Consider the following 26768-nt stretch of genomic DNA (forward strand, 5'->3'; position numbering starts at 1 on the left):
TCAACCATTCCTCATTATCCGCCGGACGAGATCTGGGTGGTGACAACTTCAAAAGAGGAGTCGGTATGGGGGATTTATCTACTTCAACAGATGTCTCCGCCATGCTAGGGGAACAAGGAGGGGTTGTGATTAACAACTTTTTCACACCCGAGGGGGTCATAGCTCTACCATGGTTGGAGGGTTGAGGGGTTGTGAGGATAGAAATAGCCAGAGGCTTGGGGGAGAGGTAATCATCACTCGTATCCAAGGAGGGCAAGAGAGAGGGATTGGGGGATAGCCGAAGACTTGTCACTAGGGGGATTTCACCCTCTTCCAGGGGCATTGGGCTGGCTTTCTTCACTGGATCAACCGGGGTTTTTAAAATCTCAAGGATCTTGTTAGTGTGGGGGTAATCATCGAGGATTTCACACACATTATGCAGTCCCAAGGGAGCTGAGGAAGAGGGAGCACTTGGGCTGATGGGTTCATCTACAATAGCCTTTTCTTTCAACTTGGGTTCTACAGACACCTGAGTCTTACACTCAACATACGTGTCAACATACGTGTTAACACATTTATGTTATTTCACCCCTCTTATCATAACAATTTTACCAAACAACTTACAATAGATAAATCTAACAATCAATTATAATGTGTGAAAATTCAAAGCCATAAATATAAGATGGAATGAACAATTCAATAAGATAATAAAAATACTCCTAATCTTAAAGCAAAAGAAAATCTAGAATTTTTTTTTCCTTTTTTATTCTAAATATCTAGAAAATAAAACAAGACTTGGATCGTATAGATTTCAAATTAAAGGACTAAAAAAATCCATTTTCTACGATATCCTCGTACAAAAACAAAATTTCCTGGACCTCGAAACAAAAGAAAAGCTTAAAAATTCTCGCAAACTTTATAACTACAGCGAATACGGGATGCTGCAGAGCATAAAAATCTCCAATGCTTCAATGGCTGCTATATCCTCAAACAAATCATTCTTCAAGTTATGCCAATTAAACCCTAGAAATGAGCATTCGAACCCTACAAATCAGCGTTCAAGCCCTAGAAATAAGCATTCACACCCTGGAAAAGAATTTTTAAGTCCGAGAAGTGTGCATTTAAACACAAAAAATGAATTACAAATGCCTTTGGAAAAAGAAATTCCATTAATTTCCAGTCAATTGTTTGGGGAAACAACCTCAAATCGTATTATCTGCAATTTAAATGGATTTTGTAAGCCAATTATTCGCTTCAGAAGGATGCCGTGTTGTCGCGTGGCAGAGTCAGGAGCTTACGTAGACAAGGCTTTAGACAAAGAGGAGGAGGATGAGGAGGAGGAGAAGGAGGAAGAGGAGGAGGATTTTGTTAACAAAGAACAGGCATTACAAAACACGCTGAGGCTGGTGGAATGTGCAATGTTTTCTGCAATTGTTGGTTTGGCGTATTTTTTGAGCAGTACGCTGCGTATTGAGGTTTGAGCTTGCGACATTTGCTTCGAAAACATACTTGTTTCTTTTTAAAGCTTTCAATATAAATGCTTAAATTGCATAGGAAATGCACTGAACAATAAGTTGGGAAACCTTAGCTTTAGTATTTGAACTATAATCTCAAAGACTCAAGGAATTGGTGAAAATAGTAGATGTGTTAAATTGGACTTTGGTGACTGGTTCTTATCAATAACAAATACTTGCAATTTAAAAGAATTCGTGAGCACTACACTGGATGTCGAAGTTGTGTACAATTGTAATGTGTGGCCACATTATCTGTAACCTATCGGTGAATGCATATAGATAATTCTGCATTAATCTATGGAAGTTATTTTCTTTAAAATAAAATAGACCAAGCATTTAGAACTTTCTTGGCACAACATAAATGATTTCTTTGTAATACACTTCGAAATGAGGTTGCTTCAAAATGTAGTGTTGGGCAACTCTTTGTAACGTATCATCCATCTCGATTGGTAAAGGATATGGATTATATTTTGGAGCTCTTTACAAAGATAACTTGTGAACCATAGCAGAAATCTTAATTAGAAAAATTAAAAAGCAGGAAATGCACAGAACAAAACAGCAAAAGAACTCAGTATATTATTCATTAATAGAATATAAATATATAAGTGTAGAAGACTTAATAGTCTTCCTACAAAATAGCAAATCTAACTGACAGCAAACTGGAACTATTGCCAGCTAACTATTATTGATTGACACTTCACTCAAGATGGTTCACACCTAACTAGGACTGCTCACATGTTTATTTTGAGCATATATTCCAACACCCCCTCTTAACGCTACAATAATAAATTGACTTACAAAACAAAATAATAGGAAATACATTATGCATAAACTTTTCTTTGAAAACAATTCTCAGATCAGCGAGAATTCTTTAGACTGCTCCCCAACTGCAGGTATGGTCATGTAGCTATCATCCAAGTTCCCAACATCATTGGACACCATTTGCATATGAAGTGTCTCATCACCCTCGTAAAGGTATGATGCTGAACTTCCAGATTTCGGATATCACTTGAACTATTGGACACCAATCCTAACATGAATGTCTCATAACCCCAATGAAATATAGTTTCTCCGATCCATTAGCACCTCAGACTATTAAATATCTAACTATATATCACTTGAACTATTGGACACCAATTCTAACATGAATGTCTCATAACCCCAATGAAATATAGTTTCTCCGATCCATTAGCACCTCAGACTATTAAACATCTAACTATTCTTTACCGCATCTTTCCTTTCTTGTCTTCAAACTATTTGTATCTTCTAAATAAAATAAATTATTCATCATTAATGATGTCTAAAAAAAGCTTTAGCATGATCACCGCAAGCCTGATTGCTTTATTGACATGGCTGCTAATTCCAATAATACCTTCTTATGGTTCCGCATGGGATTGATCACCGATTCCAGCTCAGTCAACCTACTCATACTTTCCAGTCGAAGCCTCATTTTTTTTTTCAACACTGCTGCCAAATTGGGTCTGGATCTGGCACTAAATAAAACATTCAATCTGGATATAGACAAATGAATTGCTACACGTTGGAAGACAACAAAAAAGTTGTAGGGATAGGTAAAAAGGCAAACTGGAGAACACCCATAAAAATGGGGATAAAAAAAAAAAAATTGAAATTAATCAGATTAAAGCTAAAGCTCTCCTGCAAACAGATACGACTCTCATTAGCTCTGATACCGAATTAGAAAAAATAAACAGCAGGAAAGACAGAGAACAAAACAGCAGAAGTACTCAGTATATTATTCATTAATAGAATACAAATATATAAGTGTAGAAGATTTAACGGTCTTCCTACAAAATAGCAAATTTAATTGACAACAAACTGGAACTATTGTCAGCTAACTATTATTGATTGACATTTAACTCAAGATGGTTGACACCTAACTAGGACTGCTCACATGTTTATTTTGAGTGTATAGTCCGACAATCTTTCTCCGGAATAAATTGTCAAACCAAAAGATAAATATTTTTCTAACCAACTGGAAAAAAGCTGGGTTAGGATTAGGGAAAAAAACAGGAAAAATGCCTGCAAAAATAAGAAAAAACCATAATCCTAAACCAAAAATAGATTTTGGACTGAAAATCTGTTTAAAAACATTTTTGTTTTTGCAATATAAACTGTGTTTTTTTGGTCAAAAAATTGCTTTGATTGATTTTCTGAAGTAGAGAATGAAATAGATTTCCTGTTATACCGTCTGGGTATATAATGATATTAAGCATGCCCATCGTAGGAAGAACCCAAAAGTGAAATTAGAACCACATGTTTTTTTTGTTTCAGAAGCATGGAATGGTCCACTTTCCTTTTAACCTTAATTGATCTTAAATTGAATGTTCTTTACAAAGGAAGTGCTGGTTATCTAAGCCGTGAACCCCAATCCCTAAGACTAGATAGTTTTCCAAGTGCCAGGGGTGTCAAACTTGAGAAGATGTGATGTCGCAGTCTAAATGCTGCGGTGGTATGGATTCTCGTTGGGCTTCTACCCAGGGCTGGGACCCACCCACAATCGAGCAACCACGTGTCCATGAGGAGGCTGGCCTGCTGAGTGGGACGAAAATCCCACTTTTAATGCTAGTGGGCACCATTCACCACTAGTCTGGGCTTTTGGCATAGTGTTTGCCTTTAGTGGTATCAGAGCCAAAATTTTGCCAGCCTGTGGGATGCTAAGGACGATTACAGAGATGGAAGAAAGGGATAATGAAATTGAATTGCCAAATGGTATAATAGATATCAAAGGATGAAGGATCTACTAACATTTCAGGAATATCGAAGTTTGGCAAGGCTTACTATAAGTTTGAAAGAGGAGGTTATCAGAAATTTCAATGAATGCTTAAGTGAACCTGAGGAGGTCAAGGCTACCGAATCGTTTGATCGGTATTACGTTAGAAAAAGGAAAGAGGAATTGGATTTTGAATCAGGAACTCAATCAGAGTTAAAAGAAGATTAAATTGTGCCTAGTCAAGAGGAGTTGATGCTTGTGGAGAAACTGAAATGGATGAGAAAAGTAAAGAGCTGAAGCCAAAAGAAAACTCAGAAGTTACCATTGAAGAAAGGACAGAAAAGAAAGAGGAGTCAATTGCTTATGATTTGCAGGTTACAAATGATTGTGGGAAAGACAACAATTAGCCATATGAGGGTTTGATCAAGCAAGAATCCATTATTGCACCTACAAGTGGAGAATACATAAGTCTTCATGGCGACTACAAGGTTGAAGAAAATGCTTTCTTGGAATTGGCCAAACCAACATTGACTGATCAACTATGTAGAGGTATGAATCCTACTAATGTTCCCTTGTGTGAACTGACTCGACATCTTATTGGTAAAGAATCAAATTGTGATTTGAATAGTGATGATGTTCATACATATGAAAGCACTACAGAAATCTGGTCATGTAGTGAGATTGATTTTCCTTGCTTCATACCCTTGATTACATTGGAGAAATTCGTGTCAAGATCATATAAGGTATGTTGTCTTAGAGAGCTGATTGTGGAGACTAGGAGATTGCCTAACAAGAAGGTCCTTCAGTTGGATAATGTTTGGTTTGTCATGGATACTTCACCATGGAGTTGGTTGGAGGCAAAAGACATCATAGATAAGGAGGTGCAGGTATGGATTAGTTTATTGACAACTAAGGCAGCTAGAAGAACATGCGACTTTCAGTTGGACACACCTCATAGACCAGCACTTATGACGAAGCAACTTACCGTGGAAGAAGATGCAATAAAGAACAACGAAGAAACTTTGAAGAGGCAGGAACATGATTCTGATTTTCTGAATTTGACCAGCAGTCCTTGCATGGAGGACACTCAAGAGTGGATTGATAAATATGAGGTAAAAGATAGAAAATCAGATTGCTCACAGTTTGATTCCATATCAGCAGTTGAAGAAGAGCACGTGGTAAATGATTCTACTCACATTTATGTTGATGATCATTTGATTGAGCATGATGATAGCCTAACTTCAAAACAATAGTTTTTTGGAAGAGATGTTGTGAAGGGAGCTGTGTTGGAATGGTATGATTATGAAGGCAAATAAGAACATTTGTTTGAAGATGTTAAATGAAGACATTATTATTTCATCTCTAACTCACTTTGCTGATACTCATAAGATAATGGCAGATTATTTTATGGAAAGCTCAAGGGGGATGTTGATGTGTTTTTTAGGCACAATCAAACACAAAATAAAATACCCAAAAGTATCTTATCCTCTCTTGAGCAAAATCTTCCCAAATGCATAACTATGTGATCAATTGGAAGACTCCAAGGTTCCTAATGTCGGGTCACGACTTGTGGATAAGCACAGTCGGTTATTGTGATTGCTGTTACTCCAAGGGGCCTTACATACTTCTTAAGGGATAGACAAATGTCTAGACTTCAAGGATTGCTTTCAAATGATGTGCAGTAAAGCTCTTCTACTTACTACTACTTCTACTGGCTTGATAAAAAAGTGCAAAAGATGAGTGTTGAAAAATGCTACACTACGCCTAGGAATACAAGGATGAAGGATGACTTCTAGTGAAACTTGACTAGTCTTTGCTTCAACATGCAGGAACATCTATGCAAAGGCTAATGCAATCTTCTAACGGAATTAGATGATTTTCAAATCATTACCCAACATAGATACCATTAATTAAATGCATATCAATGATTGAATAACAATTGAACTAAAGCACTTTCAAGGTTTCCAGTTGACCATGCAAGGCAGATTTGCAATCTACAGATTGCTGGTGGTATGGATTAGGAGTTCACCATAAATCATACACAACATTCTATCATTCAACTTAAATACAAAAACTAATTTTGAAACTTGATTGGAGAAAATGAGCAATCATGCAAATGCTTCAAGGATTGAATAGAAAACACCACAATTCAATGTCTTTATTAATCCAATAGCAAAAATAGTAACAATTCTTCAAGTCTTCCTCTTATCTCTTTACAAATGAAAATGAGTGGGGCTTATATAGCACTCTCAAATGTGACGAATGGCCAAGATTGAATGAAGATCAAGGGCCAAAATCTCGCTGTTAAATTCGTGCCCTAGATCAGTAATCAGATTTGTAACATTTAATCATGCCCTAGTTTATTAATCAGATTTGTAACATTTGATTATGCCCTAGTTTATTAAACAGATTTGTAAACTATAATCAAGTGAATTCAAGAATGGAACAAGGAACCAAGAGACAAACACAAATACCTTGGGAAAACCTCCAAGGAGGAAAAACCCAGCATTAAAGACCCACAGGTCAGATTATGTATTCACTCTTATTGCACAAATACAATACTTAGCTTGCTTTACAAATCTGAATACTTCTTGAATGACATCTGCACTTCTAATCTCTGCATCAAAATTGTCTTTGTCCTCTAGAACTAATTCGCATAAGTTTGGTTAACTTCGCACTCTCCAAGAGTAAATTCACACTTTTCAGGCAGAGCTAATTCGCTGAAATGAAGATGAGTGAAGTTGATTTGCAAAGTGTCTTTTATTTATATGCATCTTTAACTTTTATTTTGCAAGTCGGCCTCTTTCATTTTGGCGCCAATGTTTGTTATTGTGGCATGGGGTTTTAGGATAGGGCTGGGCTTAACCTTGGGGCACGTTACCCTTTAGGACAGGGCCCAGTCCTAAGTGGGTTCGGATGTTGCCTTAAGGCAATCCGAACCCATCTTCACCTAGTTACAAACAACACTCGCCACCTAAACCCTAATTAGGGTTTGATACAATCAAAACCTATCTAGATAAACATTATAAAAAAAATCAGCCAATGAGAACATGGCACAAATAATGAGGAAGAATCCTTCTATAAGAGAATGAATCGCCACATAAGATCACAGTAGGTTGTCATCTAGAATTTTGTTCTCTTTTTCCTTCTCTCGTCTGGGAAATTCAATGAACCTGGTTGTCATGCATTTGATTTTAGTTATTGGGGCTGCTGTTATATTCTTCAATTGCTCCTCCAGATAGATAACTTCTCCAAAGGCGGAAGCGAAAGTTGTATCCCATCCAGGTTCGAAATCCCTTGTCTTACTGATTAATACCATGAGTGCATGCATATCATCTAGTTGCTTTTTTGTGATCAACCCATCGGTTATATGGAAAATGACCTTTAATCTTTCTTCCAATTTGCTGATATCTATATTCATTCTGGCCTCTATCTCCTTTTCAAGAATGATTTGCATCACTTCTACAATCTTATCTTGAATCGGGTGGATTGCTTCATCAACTTGATTGCACCCATTATTGATGTCTTCAAAGATAATCTTTCTTATGCGAAGCAAGCTCCCCCATTGCAAAAAGCTAGGTGATTGTCCATCTTTCAATATCCCTTCCTTCACCAAGATCTGCTTAGGCGTCTCCCTCAATACTTGCAAGACAGGAATAGTGATGTCTCTAGTGTAGACAAAAGTGTTGAATGCAGCCACGAGAGCTTGAGTTTTCCCAAGAACCTTTATAGCTGTATCAAGTGTCTTCATCATGTCTCTTATTAATCTATTAGCTATCTTGAAGGATTTATCTAACCAAGCATCCATTAGTTGTGCTGAATTCCTTATTTTCTCCATAGGATCCATTGATTCTGAAGGAAGCACTGGTGGTGGTGTAACCGATGGATCATGTTGCCTTAATGGTTCATTGAACTGTTAGAAGTAATTTCTCCATGCACTTATTTCTCTCTCCAGTTTCTAATTCTTTTCTACTTCCATCCTAAGCATGTCGTGAATTGTTTTCACCGAGTCGTTCATATCACGCAATGCTTGCTCAGTGGTAGGCGGACCCAAATCAATGGTTTCCACATCGTACTCTTTTGCTATGATATCATCTTCAAATTTATCAACCATTGGAGTGGTGATTTGTATCATTCAAGAACTTGTATCATCCCTTATCAGTTTAGACATCTTTGTTGCCTTCTTCCTTTCAGTGATTTCTTGAGTTCGGTTTAGGAGGCTATCCAAGTCACCCAATGGTTCCTCATCCACTGCTATTATTTCTTTGGCAAGCCTTTCTTTAAGCCATGCAGGGATAGATGATCTTCCTTCTCCTATTTGTGTTTCTTTGGGCAATTGCTCATCTCTAGGAGGGGAAGTTGCCTCATCATTATCTTCTTCTTCATCTTCATCACTTACTTGAATGTGCAGAACGGGATCATCTTGATCTTGTGATATCTTTCCTTTGTCTCGCCTTTCACTTATGTCATTTTGGACTGTTGATTTCATGGATTCATTCACCTCATGACTCAAATCCTTATCAAGTCTTTGATTCTCGTGGCCTTCATTTGGATTCCTGTCTTCTTCATGTCTGGAAGAGGTACTAGTAGAAGGATGACCGGAATTTGACTTATGTCTTTTTCTTGATTTCTCTTTCTTCATGATCTTCTTTTCTCCCGGAACCTTTAGAATGAGCTGATCAGGTGGCGCTTCCACTTGCACTTGAATCTTCATTATCTCCTAACAGTTCTACTCTTCTTTCTAAGTCGAATGTTAATTGCACATTTTGTTCTTTCAACTTTTGATTCTGGACATCTACCCACTTGCGTGTATAGGCCAAGACTTGCTTTCAGATCTGTGACTTCCCACTCGACCCAATTGATCTTTACTTCCTTATCTTTCTCCTTTTTGTAGGTTGGTTGTAGACATTTGCCACTATCTTGCGCTTGATCAGCAACACTGAAGACTTTACATCTCCGAATGAAATCAATGGGTAGCCTGGAGTGCATCTTTTTTCTTACTTCAAAATCATCTTGTGCATTCATCCAAAAGTCCTCTAGTTGCCATATGTGTTTATGTTTCTTCCCAGCTGCTCTCCTTATGTCATCATAAGAATCGGAGTTATCTCTAGGAACAAATGGCGTGAGTGAGTACAGAGATAATTCTTCTTCGACATTGTCGGCTGCTTGTAGAGAGGGCAGACTTCTATAGAATCTCCAAGTGAAATGGGGAAAGCAATGCCGAACCCGTGTTTGTGCCTTGACATATGCCGCCAGTAATACTACCCTATCTATCGGATAGTGTGGCAACATGTAAGGAGGGGAAGGGCATCCTTGAATCCTTATGTATGTAAACTTTGGTAACTGAATGAACCAGGCGCCATATTACTTGACCAATTTTTGTGCTTCCAAAGATAACCTTTGATGAATTCCGCCTTGGAGGGTTCTTGTGATATGCATGGTGAAGGCATCATTAACTCTTCTATAATGATGCTTAGTCGGTTGGTGTAACTGCGTGTATGATTCGCAAGCTCTTATTTCTCCAGGTCCTCTTCTGACTACACCTCTATACACCAATCCAACATACTCATAGTTTCTGGAAAGAGAATATATGATATAGGAGCTCATATAGAATGTCTTAGTGCAGATGAGCCTCCTCAATTGTACATCTAGGCTATTGCTGATAATTCTTGCCCAATTGATTTTTACTTTCCCATGTGTGGTCATTTCTATGAAGAAGAACATCCAATTCTCAAAATAGAACGCTTGAGGAGCACCTATGATTCGATTGAGCAAGGTGATCAAGTCTCTAAATTCATCCTTGAAATCAACTCTATGTAACCTTCCGGGCATCTTGCTCTTGTCAAGTCTACTCTTCAATAGCCAATACTTGTTGATGATTCCCAAACATGTTTCCAGATCATCTTCATTGAATGCCTAAGCTCCTTCCGTGCTTCTGTAGATCATGTCTTTTGGCTCAGGTAGGTGGAAGGCTTCACTGATAGCTGCTTCTAAAAGGTAGGCAAGCACTCTTCCATCGGGCACCACTATAGTCCTTGTATGAGAATCATAGTGCTTGGCGCATTCAACCATCAATTCATGACATTGAACGGTGGGAGGAAATCCAGCCGCTTTGATGATTCCACTTTCAACCATCTTCTTGGCTGTCGCTGTAGGCTTGCTTATGTATAATGAGCTTCAAAATTTCTTGACGTCAAACTTTCCAAGGTTGGTATCTCCCAGGTTGCTCCAATAGGAAGTGATCTTCTTCTCCAGCACTTCACCCTTTTGATCTTCCTTGATGAGGGCCTGCCATGTGCCGGCTCCACTAGTCTTTGGCGCTGCCATTCTTCACCTAAGAGAGTTGTCTAAGTCAGGGTTATGTGTGAAGAGCACTTAAGCTATTGATTCAATGCTTATGAGACCTTAGAAATGACATTAAATGGCTATAACATGACTCAAATCTGAAAATGAATGTTTAAATATCGTTAATTCTTTATTTTCAGTATGCTATCTGCAATTTCTTTCTAAATTTATGACATAAAGAGGGTCTAATTTTGATAAAAATGATCAAAACTTAACATAAATCAGACCTGCATACAACTTTTTACCAATCTGCATGTCATACTTACCTCTGATTTGGACAATTTTAACCCTGAATTGATGCTCCTAAATAAAAGATTTGACTGATAATGCTTAGGAAGCTTGCTGATGCTGAAGGTGGATGAATAAATTCGCCTTACACCTGATCAAATTCGCTGTTCTTCTTTTCAAATTCACTGCTCTTTATGATGAAATTCGCTTTGTATTTGTGATCAAATGACTAATTTCAACTTGATATTTATAGGCCTATGAAGGAATAGGTGTGTCTTTTAGTCATAGGCTGACTTATCAAAGTTTTAAATAAAATTGATGTTATTTCCTTAGGTGGCCGACTCGATTGTCCTCTAAACATTTTCTTTTTAAATTTAAGTTTTGGTGCCAACATATTCCTTCAATTACTGCTGGGCGTGGTCATTGGTATGAAGTTCGCTCCTCTCCATTGGCAAAGGAATTGTGTCCACTCCTATTAGGGAGCAATGGAAGTGCAGCCGCTCCTCTTGGAGGACAAAGGAAGCAAGTTCGCTCCATGGAAGGAGCAAAGGAAATGACATCGCTCCTTCTAGGGAGCAAAGGAAGTGAGTTGAAATCGCCATCTCCAGCAGCATTCCTTCAACTTTTTCATCAATTAGATCCCTTCTCTTTAATTCATGTCTTTGTCAATGAGCAGCGGTAAGGTTTTGTACAAGGCAAAGCACAATAAATGCTTGAGGTTTTATGTTCTTCATGTGTCTAAGTTGGTTAATTCATCTTCAAAGAACGCCTTGCATCTCTTAGAAGGCAAAGGAAGAGATGTCACTCTCATGAGGGAGCAATGGAAATGACTTCGCTCCTATGAAGGAGCAATGGAAATAATTTCAAATTGCCATTTCAATGAGCAAAGGGGAGGTTGCATTCAAGGTTAAGCATAAGAAATGCTGAAGATTTGTTCCTCCATTTGCTCAAGTTCCCAAATCACCTTCAAACGGACTCTTGCATACACATCAAATTTCTATTAGAATGATAAGAAAAATGTTTATTAGGCCAAGTTATTGGTTGAAAAACCAAATTCATTGCTTAACAAAGGCTCCATATTGCAATTCATGATGATCAAGGGTATCTTGGACCTCCTAGATGGCAAGGGAAGGAAGTTCGCTCCTTCAAGGGAGCAAAGGAAGTCACATCGCTCCTTCCAAGGGGCAATTGAAGTAGGTTCGTTCCTATGAAGGAGCAAAGGAAAATTTTTCGTATACTTGGCCAAATTTTGCTCATGTGACCTGCCTCTCAATAAAGTGCAATCGACCTTCTTGGATGGCAAAGGAAATCTCTTCATACATAGTAAAATTTCATCCGAAGGATTCACCTTTCAAACTTCCTTGCTTATCTTGTTTGTTGACCTTACTTAACCTCTTCCATTTGATCTTTCGCGACCACAAGCTTTGATCAATCGGATTGATGACCACATTAACCCTAGTCACTCAAATTTGCAAGAGATGAAATGCTATATGACCCTAGAGTTCGAATCAAAGAGGGGGTCCCCATTTTGATGGGGTGGTGTTGTGAAATGGTCACAACAGCAGACATAAAGGCCTTGAAGGAGAACTATCTCTTGCAGACTTACAGGTACTTAGAGATGCTTTGGTTGTGATGAAATCAAACTACCTACACCTACTTTCAGATAGAGATCATCTCTTCCAGCTTAATGAGATATATTTTGATGCAGTAAGAAGAAAAGAAGATGAAGTTGGTAAGCTTACCGATGAACTTATGGTTACTATGGATTCCTTGACGAGTACTCAAATGGCTCTTCAAGAATCTGAAAATCAAATTGATGAGTTTCGTTGGGAGTTGAGCTTGACACATTCTTCATCATCCAAATTAGACATTCAATCATCTTTTGCAGCCTCACGTAAGGAAGAGAGAAATTATCCAAGAGTGGTAGAAATTAAGAAAGTAATGGAGGATCTTCATAAATAAGAGGATTTAGTTTGCAACCATGAAGGAGATACATGTAGTTTTCAGTTGCATGCTTCTTTTGGACCAGCCTTTGTTGAGGAGCAGCCTCCCAGTGAAGAAGTTGCATTGAGGGCTCAAACTATGATCAAAGGAGAAAAGATTGTTTATACTCCTTGTGGGCCATCAAGGGATGGTAGTGGTACAATTGGAGAAGAAATTATCCTTGATTCAGAATGGAAGAGATCTCCTTGTGTTTTGACATCTCATCATGAAGAGGGTGATTTTTTGATTGAACATGATGCTGCCCTAAATTCAGAAAATTCTGATTTTCCAATTGTTGACACCAGCACTTCAGTTGGGACAGTTAGCACACCTATGGACATGATAGCCAAGAGGATGGAGGCTCGAATCAAGCTTGAAGCATGTGATCTTTAGTTAGAGACATTTCTTGGAGCAGCACTTGATGAAGAACCTTCAACAAAGAAGGAAGGACTGTTTGAGGCTCTTGAGGACACTATGGAAAGGTATGACTGCCTTTCTGATTTTTTGCTTGGCAACAACAGTCCCTCACCTTTGCATAATCATGAGATAGCAGCCACTTCACATAAGGATGATGGTATTGAGGAGTCTGCCCATAGAGTCTCCCAATATAGGCACTCAAATTTTGTGTGAGGAATGTAATGAAGGTTCAAGCCACAAAGCTTCTGATTTTGTACATCAGACCTGGGGAGATGTAAAGAAGTCACAAGGTACATGTGATGGATGGCTACAAAGAGATAGGAAGGCCAAGTGGTTGACTGCCCAAGCAAGACAGCTCTTACAAGAAGAACTTTCAGATTGGTGTGAACTAGAGAAGAGATATGATTCAGAATTTTTTATTGGGATAACTACTTTGCATCCCGAGGTTCGTGAGTTTCCTCTTTTTCCATTGAAGGCTCAAATCATAGAGGAAGATGGGATAGTTGAGTACACACTTGATGGATCAGCCACTAGTGTTATATCTACACATGTAGAGGAAGGCATAAGTAATTTGGTTGGGCTCGTGGTTATTCATGGAGAGTTTGATGAAGAGTTCTCTTTTAGAAACTCACATGGTAGAACTCACCATTTTGGGACCAGCCTATGAAGAAGTGTACATGGATGGGGGCATTGGTGATTCTTTGATGAAGTCTAAGACTGCTCTAATTCCAAGACTTGTGACATGTGTCATGGGGATACTTGCTCTTGGTTGGTATGCACTTGGAGAAGTGGAGACACAGCTGGTCTATGAACCAAGGGATTTTATTGGAAGCACTTCGAGGCAGCATCTATTTGGATGTTTTGGAGAGACATGGATCATCTCTTTATCATTGGAATTTGGCATAACGATGAGGCACTATCATCATTGGTCATTAGATGCACTTCTTACATCATCATGTGTCTGATTTTCAGATTTATGGGTGTTGTTTGAGTTTGCATCAGCAGCCTAGGATGGGCTGATATGTTTTTTTGTGCACCTATGATGGGTATTTTGCACATCCATGGGAGATCACGTGGAGTTGGAGAGTTATTTGTTGTTGATAGCTTCTTGAGATACTTCTATCTCCTCATTTTTGATGAATGGAACAGCGTGATGATTTGGAATCCATTAATCAGCTTGATAGTGGGAAGGTTTCAGAATAACGGAGTTGCATGGTTCAGTACTGCAGGTTGCATCAGAGTGGATTAGCAGAACGATATAGTGTTTTTCATATGGCTAGTTTGGGACCTTGGTGGTGCAGTAGAGAATTGCTTGAGGACAAGCAATGTTTGGGCTGGGAGGATTGTAATGTCCCCAATTTTTAAGTGACAATTAATTAAATTGATTTTTATTAAGTTGTCAAAAAAATAAATAAAATATTCAAATGATGACTTAATATTAATTAATTTAATTAAATAATAATAAAGTTATAAAATATAATTATAATGTCACTTTATTAAATATATTTCTCTAGCAAGTTGGCTTATCTTCTAGAACCTTCCTAGAGATCTTTATAAGGGGTTCTTGGTGATGTATTGGACATGCTTTTGGATTGGATAAATGACTTATATCTGGAGATGAAAACCTTCAGGAGTTGATAGAGGGGTTGGATGAAAACCTAACTCTTCCTGGGAGTGACTTGCGATGGAGTTCGCAGCTGAGTCAAATTTGTGAAGTCTTCATTTGAAGACAAATTTGCATTGATAGAAAGGTATTTGCAGATTTGAGATAAAATAAGAATATTTAATTCTGAGCATTATAATTGCCGCGTGCTGCTGGTTTATATGTATATTTAATTCTGGGCATTATAGTAATAATCATATGTATATTTCTTTGGCAGCAAGGGCTATAATAATTGCATAAAGGGAAGCTTGTTTTAATTAGGAGAAACAAGATTTAATCTGCCGTATTTAACACTTGTGATTATTGTGAATTCTAGGCTTGATTAATATTGGCCCATTTAGATGAGCCAACTCAAAAAGGGGCTTCATATATAAGGCCTATATATTAAGTTTGCATATTTGTTTGACTTCCCACTATTGAGGGTGGCTGTATTTCCTGTTGGGCTTCCTTGATATTTTATCGGCTATCTCTAAAGTCGGGCAAGAGGAAATCATCTGAGAATAATAATCGCTGGCCAAGCATTTCAAAAGGTGATTTAATAATTTGGGAGAGAAGTAATCGAGCCAGCTAAGGGATTGGTTGATAGTTCAAACTTCAGGTTAGACTTTGAGGAGGAGATTCAATATAATACTCAGGTGCTCTGGGTCAATCGATTAAGAGGAAGAGCGGTGATGTCAGATCCTTCACTTCTGGGATAGGAGGCGATATACATTTTGCAAGTTTGCATCTGTGACACAAACAGACAGTAAAATGAACCTTTATTCAGTCCAGAATATGAATAAATCATAGATATTGTTAGGCAACGATGTCAAAATGTTAAAATTCTGCACATCATAATACAGTAAAGACACCCAAGTACTTAAATTGTCAAGAATGCCAAGACTGCTTTCCTTAGCAGTAAGCACAGATTGAGATGAATTCTTTATCTGAATCATTCAGATGTGTGCAGACCTATGTCAATAGCTTCATTGGTAGGTAACATTTAGGATGTTTCATTTATTGATATTTCTTTGAGGAAAATCTGGATTTACTTCAGGAAGACCAAAGATGAGGTCTTTGGGAAGTTTCAAGAGTTCAAAACTCTTGTGGAAAATAAAAAGATTAGAAAGGTAGAAAGATAAAGGTCTTGAGGTCTAACAATGGAGACAAGTATACCTCCAAGGACTTTGTTTCCTTTTGTGGAGATGTAGGGATTAAGAGGCAGTTGATTGTGCTGTATAACCCTCAGCAAAATGGGGTTGCAAAGAGAAATAACATATCCATTAGAGAGTCATCAAATGCCATGATCCATTGCCTTGATTTTCCAATGTTTCTTTGGGCAAAGGCATGTAGTTGTGTTGTTTTCATCTTGCATGGTTACCCTCGTAGGGGATTGAAAGACAGGACTGTAGAGGAAGCTTTTAGAGAAGGGAAACATCACATTTTTCATTTTTTGGTGGTTAAGATTTCTGTTTACAATTATGTACCACACCAGAAAAGGATGAAGCTTGAATCCTCTATCTTGAAGGTGTGTTTGTGGGATAAAGTGAGTCCTCCAAGGCTTACAAGGTTATGTTTCATCAAAACGAAAGATAATAGTGACCCAAGAAGCGAAGTTTGATGAGGATGCTTGATTCTCTAATTCTCGTGAGCCTTCGATTGAGGTTGAGGAGGGTGAACAAATTGCTGCCCTAGGTGCTAGTCCCTAGAATACAATAGTAATAATTGTAGCTCAGCCAGTTTCCATTACATGAGTGAATACCTCATTACCTTCTAGTATAGCTAGGAAGTCAAAATGGCTTATCGAGACATTGTAGGAGACATAGGAACAAGTAGGAACGACAAATACCTTTTTTTGGGCGAGTCACCACCTAAAGAAGTTTTTTGAGTTATGTTGCATTGATGTCTTCTATCTTTGATGTAGAGACTTATTGTTTTGAGGAGGCAAATTTAGAGTAGGTGTGGTGAGATGCTGTGATAGAGGAGTATGACTCCATTATGTAGAATGATGTTTGGGAGATTGTCGTGAGTAGAAGGGATGCTAGTGATTGAGTAGATGACAATATAGAGAAGTACCCAGCTAGTTTTGTTGCATGAGGATTATCCTAGGGAGAGAGAGTTGGCTATCATTTTATGTTTTCTCTAGTTGTGACATACACTTCTATTGGGGTAATTATCTCGCTTGCATCTTATTTTGTCTAGTCTTTATATTACATGTATGTAAAGACAACTTTTTTGAATGGCAAGATAGACGAAGAAGTTTATATCAGTTAGTCCAAGGGGTTTGAGATGCATGGGCAAGAGATGCATGTATGCAAGTTGAAAAAGGCCCTATAGAGGTTGAAAACTTCAAGGAAGTGCCACATGCTTGGTCCTCACAAATTGATGAGTGCTTATTGAAGTTGGGCTTCACCAAAATTGTTACAAATCCTAACCTTTACTATTCATTTGATAAATTTGATTTGTTAATTTTAGTCTTGAATGTGGATGATTGAATCCATATAGGTAGTAGTGAGAAGCCCATAGCATGGTGCAAGAGGGAGTTGGCCTTCAAGTTTGATACGAAATACATTGACCTTATGCACAATTTTTTGGGTCTTGAGGTGTGGTAAGGTATAGGTGAGATCTCCCTCTTTTAAGGGATGTACATAGTAGAGATTCTAAAGAGATTTCAAATGATGCATTATAAGCCCTTGGCTACTTCCATTGTTTGAATTGAAAGTTGACTACAGATTTAGAACTAGATTTGGTGGATCCTTTGGTGTACAGATAGTTGATAGGTTCCCTCTTGCATTGGGTGAATACCCAACCTGATATTTGTTTTGCAGTGAATACACTGAGCCAATTCATGTTTAAGGCAGATTCACTGGATTGTTGCAAAGAAATGTTCGATTTTTGAAGGGCAGAATTCATTATGGTTTAAGGTATGTTGGAGACCAAGAGTTATTGCTACATGGCTTTGTGGATTGAGATTGGTTAGGTGATGTGCTTGGAAGAGCACTTGAGGATTTTTTTCAGCTTGGGTTTAGGTAGGATATCTTGGTTCGGCAGGAAGTAGGCAGCAATGGCATTGAGTTCAGCAAAGGCATAGTACATGGTCACTTCTTTTGCTAGTTGCGAGGGACACTTGCTTTGTTTGTGTTGAACACACCCGAATATTGAGAGGGGAGGAGGGGGGTGAATCAATATCTTCAAAACTTAAACCCTTTTGCACAATTCAAATTTTTTTAAATAGATCAGTAGCAAAAATAAAGCAATGAACACCAATGCACAAGAGAACACTAAATTTACGTGGAAAACCCAACAAGGGAAAAACCATGGTGAGGAAAACCTCACTAATAAGGACAAGATTACAATTTGTTTTAAGGCTCACTGCCTAAGGAAGCACACTACTCCCTGAAGGAAAAGGCTCACTACCTCAGAGCAAGATACAAGGACTTGCTAAAGATATCCACTATCTCAGAGTAGGATACATAAAAGTTTGAATTACAATGAATAAGCCTTCAACTCATAGCCTCTAGCAATCTCCTTAGAATGTCTGCACTTGACTCTTTGCCTCAAGCAACCATTAGGCAATTCAGCTCCAAAACTTCCACCACACGCTTATTGCACCACACTGCACATCTCACAATCCGCACACTTGCAATAGATTTGATCTTCTCTCTCTCTCTCTATATCTATATATCCTCTGCAAGAAAAGAAAACATAAAATTAGGTCGGCTAGAATAGGAGACAAGCATTGATCCCAACAAGTCGGCCTCAAAACATATTTGCGGTGAAAGCAGTCCAAACCAGGAGATAGTGGACCGAAAACAACTTATTACATCTTTCCATGCAGTTCCAAACATCAAACATATTTGCGCACATCTTCCCAAGTCAAAAACAAGGCAATGTGTAGCATTTTACCAATCTGCCCAAAAATACATCCAAATGAATTTACACAATGCGACTCACATTGAGACATAGTAGGGCCCAAAGACAACTCATCACAACCTCCAATGCTAGCGTAGACCCCCAAATGCATAGCACAAGCAAGAGAATAGGTCTTGTTGGACGGACAACCACAAATCACCCTGAGAACCAACTCCAGACAATATGCGGCACCAAAAAGATCAACCACTATCATGTGGACCACATAGAGACGTTCCATGAATCTTCAACAACATTCCCATACACTTCTAAAACAAGTTGGCGCAACCAAATGGATGCCTAGTTCTTTATACCCAGAAGGCTAGAAAATACAGTCATGAGATAGAACCAAAGTTGGATGGATACTGATATAGATATAGTATCGGATACAGATACATCCATTTTTTAGGACCCCCAATATGGAAAGGAAAGGAAAGTAAAGGAGCTTTTATAGTCCACGATGCCAACAATCTGTATATGGGTCTACAGATGGGTTAGAGCAATGTGGGCCTACCTCGTACTCTTTGCGGGAGGCACCTAATTGTGCTACAAACGAGGCGTACATACCCTACCCCCTTGTGAGATTTGAACTTGCAACGTCTCTTACAAGAGCACAAGTTCTCCACCACTAGGCCAACTTAGGCTGTACACAATTTTTTAAGTTATGAGAGGAGATTTTCGTTACTTCAAAAGCAATATAGACACATAATTGCTACACAAATAATTATAAGTTGATGTAACAATTTACAATATGCAAAAATAGTAGAGTTGCATTGAAAGGTAACCCAAAAAATGGATCGTTGAAATGGAAAAAAATTTCATTTGTCTTACTCATTTGGTGTAGGTTTTGTTTATACCTTTTTTTTAAAAAATGCATGAATGCAGTTTTTTTAGACTAAATTTAGGAAGATTTACACCAAATTTTAAAAAAATCAAATCACATAGAATCCGGCATGGTTAGAAAATCAAGTTTTTTTGGGCACACATGTGTACAGTATCCGACGTGTATCCGGGCTGTATCGGATACATATCTGTTTCGGATATGGGGATATGCACGCCCAGGGAGGTACAAAGGAGGAACATTATCAAACATACTTGCATTACACATCATTGCTTGAAATTTGAACCAAGACATTGCACAAACAATATACGCACGTCCACCTAGCCGCAGGAGCATAAACAACAAAGTGGAGAAATATGGAGCATTTTTCAGACCAGCCATGACAAGCAACAAAACTGCCAACATACTGCATATACCCAAAAAACATCTGCAGTAACACTAGAGACCTGAAAAGATAGGAATGCAACGTCCACAACACATACAAGCTAAATCCCAAAACGCAAGACCATATCTTTAAGGGCGGAGGAATGCAGAACATTCTCTCAGATAGTCTTCAAAACACCTTGCATTTTCACACCACACCAATCTGCAGAGATCAGAACATCCTTGAAGCACCATTTGTTCACTCAGGAGCAACAAGAGAGATAGAACAACAACCGGTAACATACACAAGACCATCAGCATTATATCCTCAATGCTTCTAATCCTCATCTTAATACGATATCATCTCTGCTGACAACAAACAAGGCATGACATCCAATTACGAACTTTAACACAATCATTGTTTTTCAACATAACACTTCATCATTATCATAAGCATCATCACACCACAACACATTGAGTATAGACATCAACACCAAAGAGAGTGTTGACATCCAACCATGGACTTCATCATAGCTTAGCAACATTTCTACACATGGACTGCACATGAGACATCAATGACAACACAATACTGAGAGTTGACATCAATGACAACACCACAACTGCTGCAACAATCTTTAACAGCTTGTTGATAGTAGAAGTTGCTGAACAGATGTTGGAGTTGACAATTGTGTAGCATGATGTCATCAAGCTCTTTAAGAATCCAGTGTTTTAGGATTACTCAAAGCATAGACATTTGGTACCATTTCTTTAGAGACAAAGAAAGTAGTAGTGGTCCTCAAACTATGTCACAAGGTTCATGTTTGTGTTTGAATTTGGCGAAGATAAGATTTGGAACAAAACTGTCAAATGATAAAATTCAAGAAAAAAACCATGATTAAATTTGAGTCATACGAGTCTAGTATTAAAATATTAACATTTAAATATAATTATATCAAAATTTTTAAATATTTAGGTTTAAATATATTATATTGAATCTAAAAATATTAAAATTTAATATAATAAATTAAATCTAAAATATTAAACTAAATAAATATAAATAAACTTAAATACATAAAAAATAAAATTCTAATGTATTAATAAAGTTATTATTTATAAATATATATATTTTTTTGATCGGTAAATATTTTTTCATTCTATTGATTCGGAGATTTCAAAATACAAAATTTGTAGTCATTCACCATGCATAAATGCAGAAAAGGAGAAACCCATACTACCCACAATCCAAACTTGTAAATTACCCTACCCTACAACTTATAGCAGCAAACAAAAAATCAGTTCTTTGCTGGTTATCCAAACCAAATGTTCCAGCAGTAATAAAAGTTTTGGAATTAAAACTAACAGATGAAATCATTTGGAAGCAAATTAAAAAACACTGGCCGATAGGCCACTCACTCACTATCCCCTTGGGTCGCCTCCTCCCTTCCCTCTTTGGAGGTCGATGCTTTTCCTTTTGCCGCTTCAGCTTTCATTTTTGGAATGCAGTCTAGGCACCCGAAGTCAGGGTCACCCTCCAAGCTTGCCAGTAGCTGTATGGCTCTTCCTTCTTCAAATCTATCCCTCAATTCCCTACCAACATCCATCCTTGCCACCACATGCAGAGCCTTCAGGACTTCATCCACTCTGGGTAATTTCACAAAGAGTTTCATCGCTTCCCACCTGTTGTGACATTTTCACACATCGCCCCATTGCAAATGGGGACCTCTGCTTTTTGTTTTTTAGGGTTTGTTTTCTAGGTCTTTTAGGGTTTTGTTAGTTAGCCTTTGCATTTTGAGTGTCGCCAAGGGGATCACCTGGATAGCAAGTTCTGCTTGAGTTAGGTCAAGTTGATAAGTGATGAAGTTTGAAAGTCCTGATCCTGAAATTTTGGCTAAGTCTGGAATGTCCTGATCCTGAAATTTGACTAAGTCTGGAAACTGAAAAACCTCCAAAAACTAGATTTTGCAATATAACTCCTGGAGGTCTGAAACCATAGTTGAAAATCTCGGACTCGCCTCGGACTCGGCAAACCAAAATTTTGGACTCGGACTTGGACTCGTGAAAGACTCGCGAAAGACTCGGCAAAAAAAAAAAACCGTAGTTTTACAAAAAAAACATAAAGAAATTAATGCATTTAGAGAACATAAGTGCCATAATTGAAACATTACACATGTCATATGATCTACAAAGTACAAACACGCAATATTTGAAATTTCATCATTCATGGCAGCATATTCAAGTTTCAAGTTTCAACTCTAAAATGTATAATACTATAATGGCAGCATAAGTATATAAATGTTCACAAAATTACACATATAATGATATGTCCAAGTCCAACTACAAATGTGAAAAACAGCAATGTAAATGAACAAACCAAAGAGAAGACTACATCTTCCTCTTTGTATTTTTCCTAATATAGCTCAATTTTTCAGGCCTTGAGCTAGAAGTAGTAGCAGTGGGTGTTGTGGTATCTAAATGGTGAGATGATTCTTCTTCAAAGTCAAAGTCCTCATCATCATCCTCATCTTCGTCCTCATCTTCATCCAATCTTGCTCCTTCTGCATCTTTTGCTGCTCCTCTCTCTATTTCTGCAATTTCTTCTTCGGTAAGGAGGACATCATCACCATCATTTTGTTCATTCATGGTCCAATCACCATATGGATCAATTTCATCCAAGTCAATGGCCTCATGTGAAAGACCCTCCACCTGTCTAACTCGAAGGTGAAGGTTGTACCGAACAAATACTAGATCATTGAGCCGCTTTTGTGACAATCTATTTCTCTTCTTTGTGTGAATGCTTTCAAAGACACTCCAATTTCGTTCACACCCAGAAGCACTGCATGGCTGAGACAAAACACGGATAGCTATCTTTTGAATATTAGGCATGCCGACACCATAATTCTCCCACCATAAATCTACAAAAAACATTTAGAAATATTAGAATTGAGAAAAAAATGTAACAATCAAGTTTGTAGGTTTTTTCTTGCACTATTGAACTAAGTTACTAAATTTTTTACCTGGTTGTTGTTTTCCTCTCCTATCAATTGCTAGTTGTGATGAGAAGAGTCTCCCCTCTGCACTTTTGTAGATCTTGAACAATGAACATTTCCAAATTCAGAAATAGATACTAGATAGTCAAAGTGTCAAACTCAAATTCAATAATGAACATTTCCGAATTCATAAATAAAGATAGAGCAATTGCAAATGTCAAATCTCACCTCCAACTCATCAAGAACCTTGTCTCTCAACTCAGGATCAGGTGTCATCTTATCAATGCATGTAATAACACCTGCCATGACCTCCTCATCAGCGCTAAATGAATCAGAGAAGTAGAATTTCGGGTTCAAAAAGTAGGCGAAGGCATGTATCGGTTGGTGGAGTTGGTTTGTCCACCTACGATCAATGATGCGCCAAAAGATTTCACATTTTCTTGCATTTCCACGATAGTAATGTGAAATGGCCTCTTTGGCCCTGTCCATGGCCTCATAAATGAAATCCATTGGCATGCCCTCTCCATCCACCATACGAAGAACCCTCACCAAAGGTTCTGTCACCTAAAAAAATTAAAACAAATTTTAAATTAGTACAAAATCAACCCCTAAAAAATAAAATCAGCAAATAGACAAGATTGTATAAACTTTACTTTTGTGTTTGTTACTTACCGCAGTCAACTCCTCTCCACTTTTATTGAACCCTTAATCAAAAACAATGCTCACAATCTTCTCTGCTTCAGGTCTTTTGGAGTATGCAGACCCCAACCAAGCATCTGACACAAACATCTGCTTAAGATGAGGAATGGCACTAAGAATGCTCTGCAAAGTGATGAAGTGGCTAGCAAATCGTGTCACTCCAGGTCGCACAAGGTCCTTGCCATTTGTGTGTTTTCTCATCAAAGCAAGCACCCAAGTATGGTTGTAGATGAATTTGGTGACACTTTTTGCATCTTCAACCACCTTCTTCACCCATCCAATCTTCCCAATGTCCTCTAGCACCAAGTCCAAGCAATGTGTAGCACAAGGACTCCATGTAATCGAAGGATGCCTCTGCATAAGCATTCTACCTGCAGATACATATGCAGCTACGTTGTCCGTGATGATTTGGACAACATTCTCAACTCCAACTTCCCGAACCACACCATCCAACAGATTACACAAAGTCTCTGCATTTTTTTTTTCATTTGAGGCATCAACAGACTTTATGAATACCATTGCACCATTTGAAGCCACCAAGAAGTTGAGAAGAGTCCTATTCCGTCCATCTGTCCATCCATCAGATAAAATTCTGCATCCTTTTCTCTTCCAATACCTTTTCTGATCATCAACCACACCTTCTGTATTTTTCACAGCTTTCTCTAGCAATGGCCCACTGAAGTCATGATCTGTTGGGGCCTTAAACCCCTTACCCGCCACTGTACATGCATTAACAAAACTTTCCCAATACACATTGTTTGCTGCATTGAAAGATAGATTATTGTAAAACCAAAAGTTTGAAGCTGCTATCCGTGCTTGTTCATGCTTCTCTCTATTCCATCCTGTACCTTCAAGTGAAGGTTGTGCACCTGGAACATTGCGTGGTACAAAAAAATTAGGGTCTGATCTAACAGGAGTGCCACTAGCCTCACCCTCATTGTCACCAAAAGATGAAAGTGACTGACGACCCCGACTGTGACCAATGGGACCCGAAGTGGACAATGTGGGATTCATTGCAGCTGCCATGGCTTCTCTTGTTTTTTGCCTTTCTTCCTTATGCATATCATTCTCAGCAAGAATGGCCTTCATCTCTCTAATAATTTCAGGAGTTGATTTGGGGCATGCCTCCACACCATATCTAGGTATTTGTGCAAGGTGGTATTTTAATCTATTGATTCCACCAGTCATCCATTTTGTGCATTCGGTGCAAGTGACCTCCCCCTTTTTGCTCCTGCAATCCCATATTTCCAAGCTTTATCTCTTTGTCTTCTTGACCTTGGGGTTGCCCTTGGAGTTGAACTTGCCATTGCTGATTTAACATGAAAAAAAAAAAATCAGCAAGGTTTTATGGAAAATCAACAAAAAAAATGACAATGAATCATTTGGGAAAAATAGCATTCAAAAACAAGAAAAAAAAAAAAGGAAATAACTTAGGAAAGAAAATAGAAAAAAATTTGGCAGCATATCCCCTTGTTTTTCAAGATTTTTTTCAGTTTCAAAACAATGAAATGATTCAAATGAAAAAAAAAAAGAAAGAGAAAAATCCTTACCTAGATCTCTCTTGCTGTTTTTTCCTTCTTCCCTCTACTCCTCCAAACCCTTCTAACCTGCTCCAGCCAAAAAAAAACCAAAATGAAGTCAAAAAATTAAAAAAAAACATGTTTTTAACCCTAACGGGCGCGTTTTTCTGGGCCCGCGAGTCCCTGTGAAAGACTCGCGCGTCCGAGCGAAAGACTCGCGTGAGTCTTTGCGAAAGACTTGCGAGTCTTTCACAGGGACTCGCCTGGACTCGCCTCGCGAGTCCTAGGCGAGTCGACTCGCGGCGCCAAAGGACTCGCGAGTCCGTGGCGAGTCCGCGAGTTTTAAAACTATGTCTGAAACCACTCTCAAACATCCTGAAAGTATATATGGAATATAACTTAAAGTATAAGAAATCTTTCTTATACTTAAATGTTATATTCCATAAAAATTATCCTGATAGAGAGTTCAAAAAGTCAAATTTCGCTCTTGTCCTTCACTGAGGATCCAGAGCGAATTTCTCTCCTGACCCTCTCAGGAGGACCAAGGCGAATCGCTCCTATCCCTCACCAAGGGTCCAGGGCGAAAAGGCTTATTGGAGTCATTCCTGACCTTGTTTGGTTAAATTGAGACATCAAAGGCATGGTGGAGGATGAAATGAACGTGATAGAGCATCCGGACTTGATTGAAGACAATGAAATGATGGAGTTTTGCCTAGAAGGGTAATTTCGCTCCTATCCCTCACTGAAGGACCAGAGCGATTTTCTTTAGATGCACATTTTTAGACCTTTCTTAGACTTGAACTCTTATTCATGGCATGTAACAAGATGATATCTTCCTTAGCCAAGGCATTTCATGATGAAAGATGAAGCATTTTAGCCTAGAGGGCAAAAAGCGCTCCTGTCCCTCACTGAAGGACCGGAGCTTGATTTTCAAATTTGCACTGTTCTTGCAGGATCAAGACAATTTTATGATTTGAAGAGACCAAAGAAAACATGATTTATCCATTGAATATAATTTAAGTGGTCCACAAAGGAGGAAATCAACCCAAATGACAAAAAGCGCTCCTGTCCCTCACTGAAGGACCATGGCGTCTTTTCCAAAATTCTCCTCTTTGTTTAAGATTTTGAGGCAAAACCTGACTTGGATAGGAGGGAGCAATGATGTTTTATGCCTTAGATGCGATTGAGCGTTTAAAGAACAAAGAAATACACCAAGATGTAAAAAGGCGCTCCTGTCCCTCTCCAAGGGTCCAGAGCGATTTTCTAAAAAGTGCAAATTTCTTGCAAAAGACAAGGCAAGTTTGTGATTGAAATGAATGGAATAAGGCACGATTAGCCCATTGAAGATAATTTGGAAGGCTAGCAAAGGACAGACAAGCTTGAATTTACAAAAAGCGCTCCTGTCCCTCACCAAGGGACCAGGGTGAAAAACCTAATATCTAGCCTTTCTCTCCAAGTTTGGACAAATCTAAATCAAGGCGCAAGTTTGAAAGAGTGTTTAAAATGCCTTGAAGTGGAATTGAGATACAAGATTAGCAAATTTTGATGACAATAAAGAAAAGCGCTCCTGTCCCTCACTGAAGGACCAGGGCAAAATTTCCAAGTGTGCC

The 26768-nt window shown here is 38.3% G+C and overlaps 1 protein-coding gene across 2 annotated transcripts in view; it reads left to right on the plus strand.

The window, feature by feature from the left end:
- Positions 1-801: 801 nt before the first annotated feature.
- The window catches only part of LOC131029610 (uncharacterized), a 47271-nt gene continuing 21304 nt past the window's right edge, over positions 802-26768 (plus strand). For both annotated transcript variants that reach the window (XM_057960162.2, XM_057960163.1), the window contains exon 1: positions 802-1454. In XM_057960162.2, the coding sequence (XP_057816145.1) occupies positions 918-1454 (537 nt within the window). In that variant the 5' untranslated portion in view covers positions 802-917. The remainder of the gene's footprint in view (positions 1455-26768) is intronic.

This window comes from Cryptomeria japonica, chromosome 3 (assembly GCF_030272615.1).
Source record: "Cryptomeria japonica chromosome 3, Sugi_1.0, whole genome shotgun sequence".
NCBI classification, from domain to species: Eukaryota; Viridiplantae; Streptophyta; class Pinopsida; order Cupressales; family Cupressaceae; genus Cryptomeria; species Cryptomeria japonica.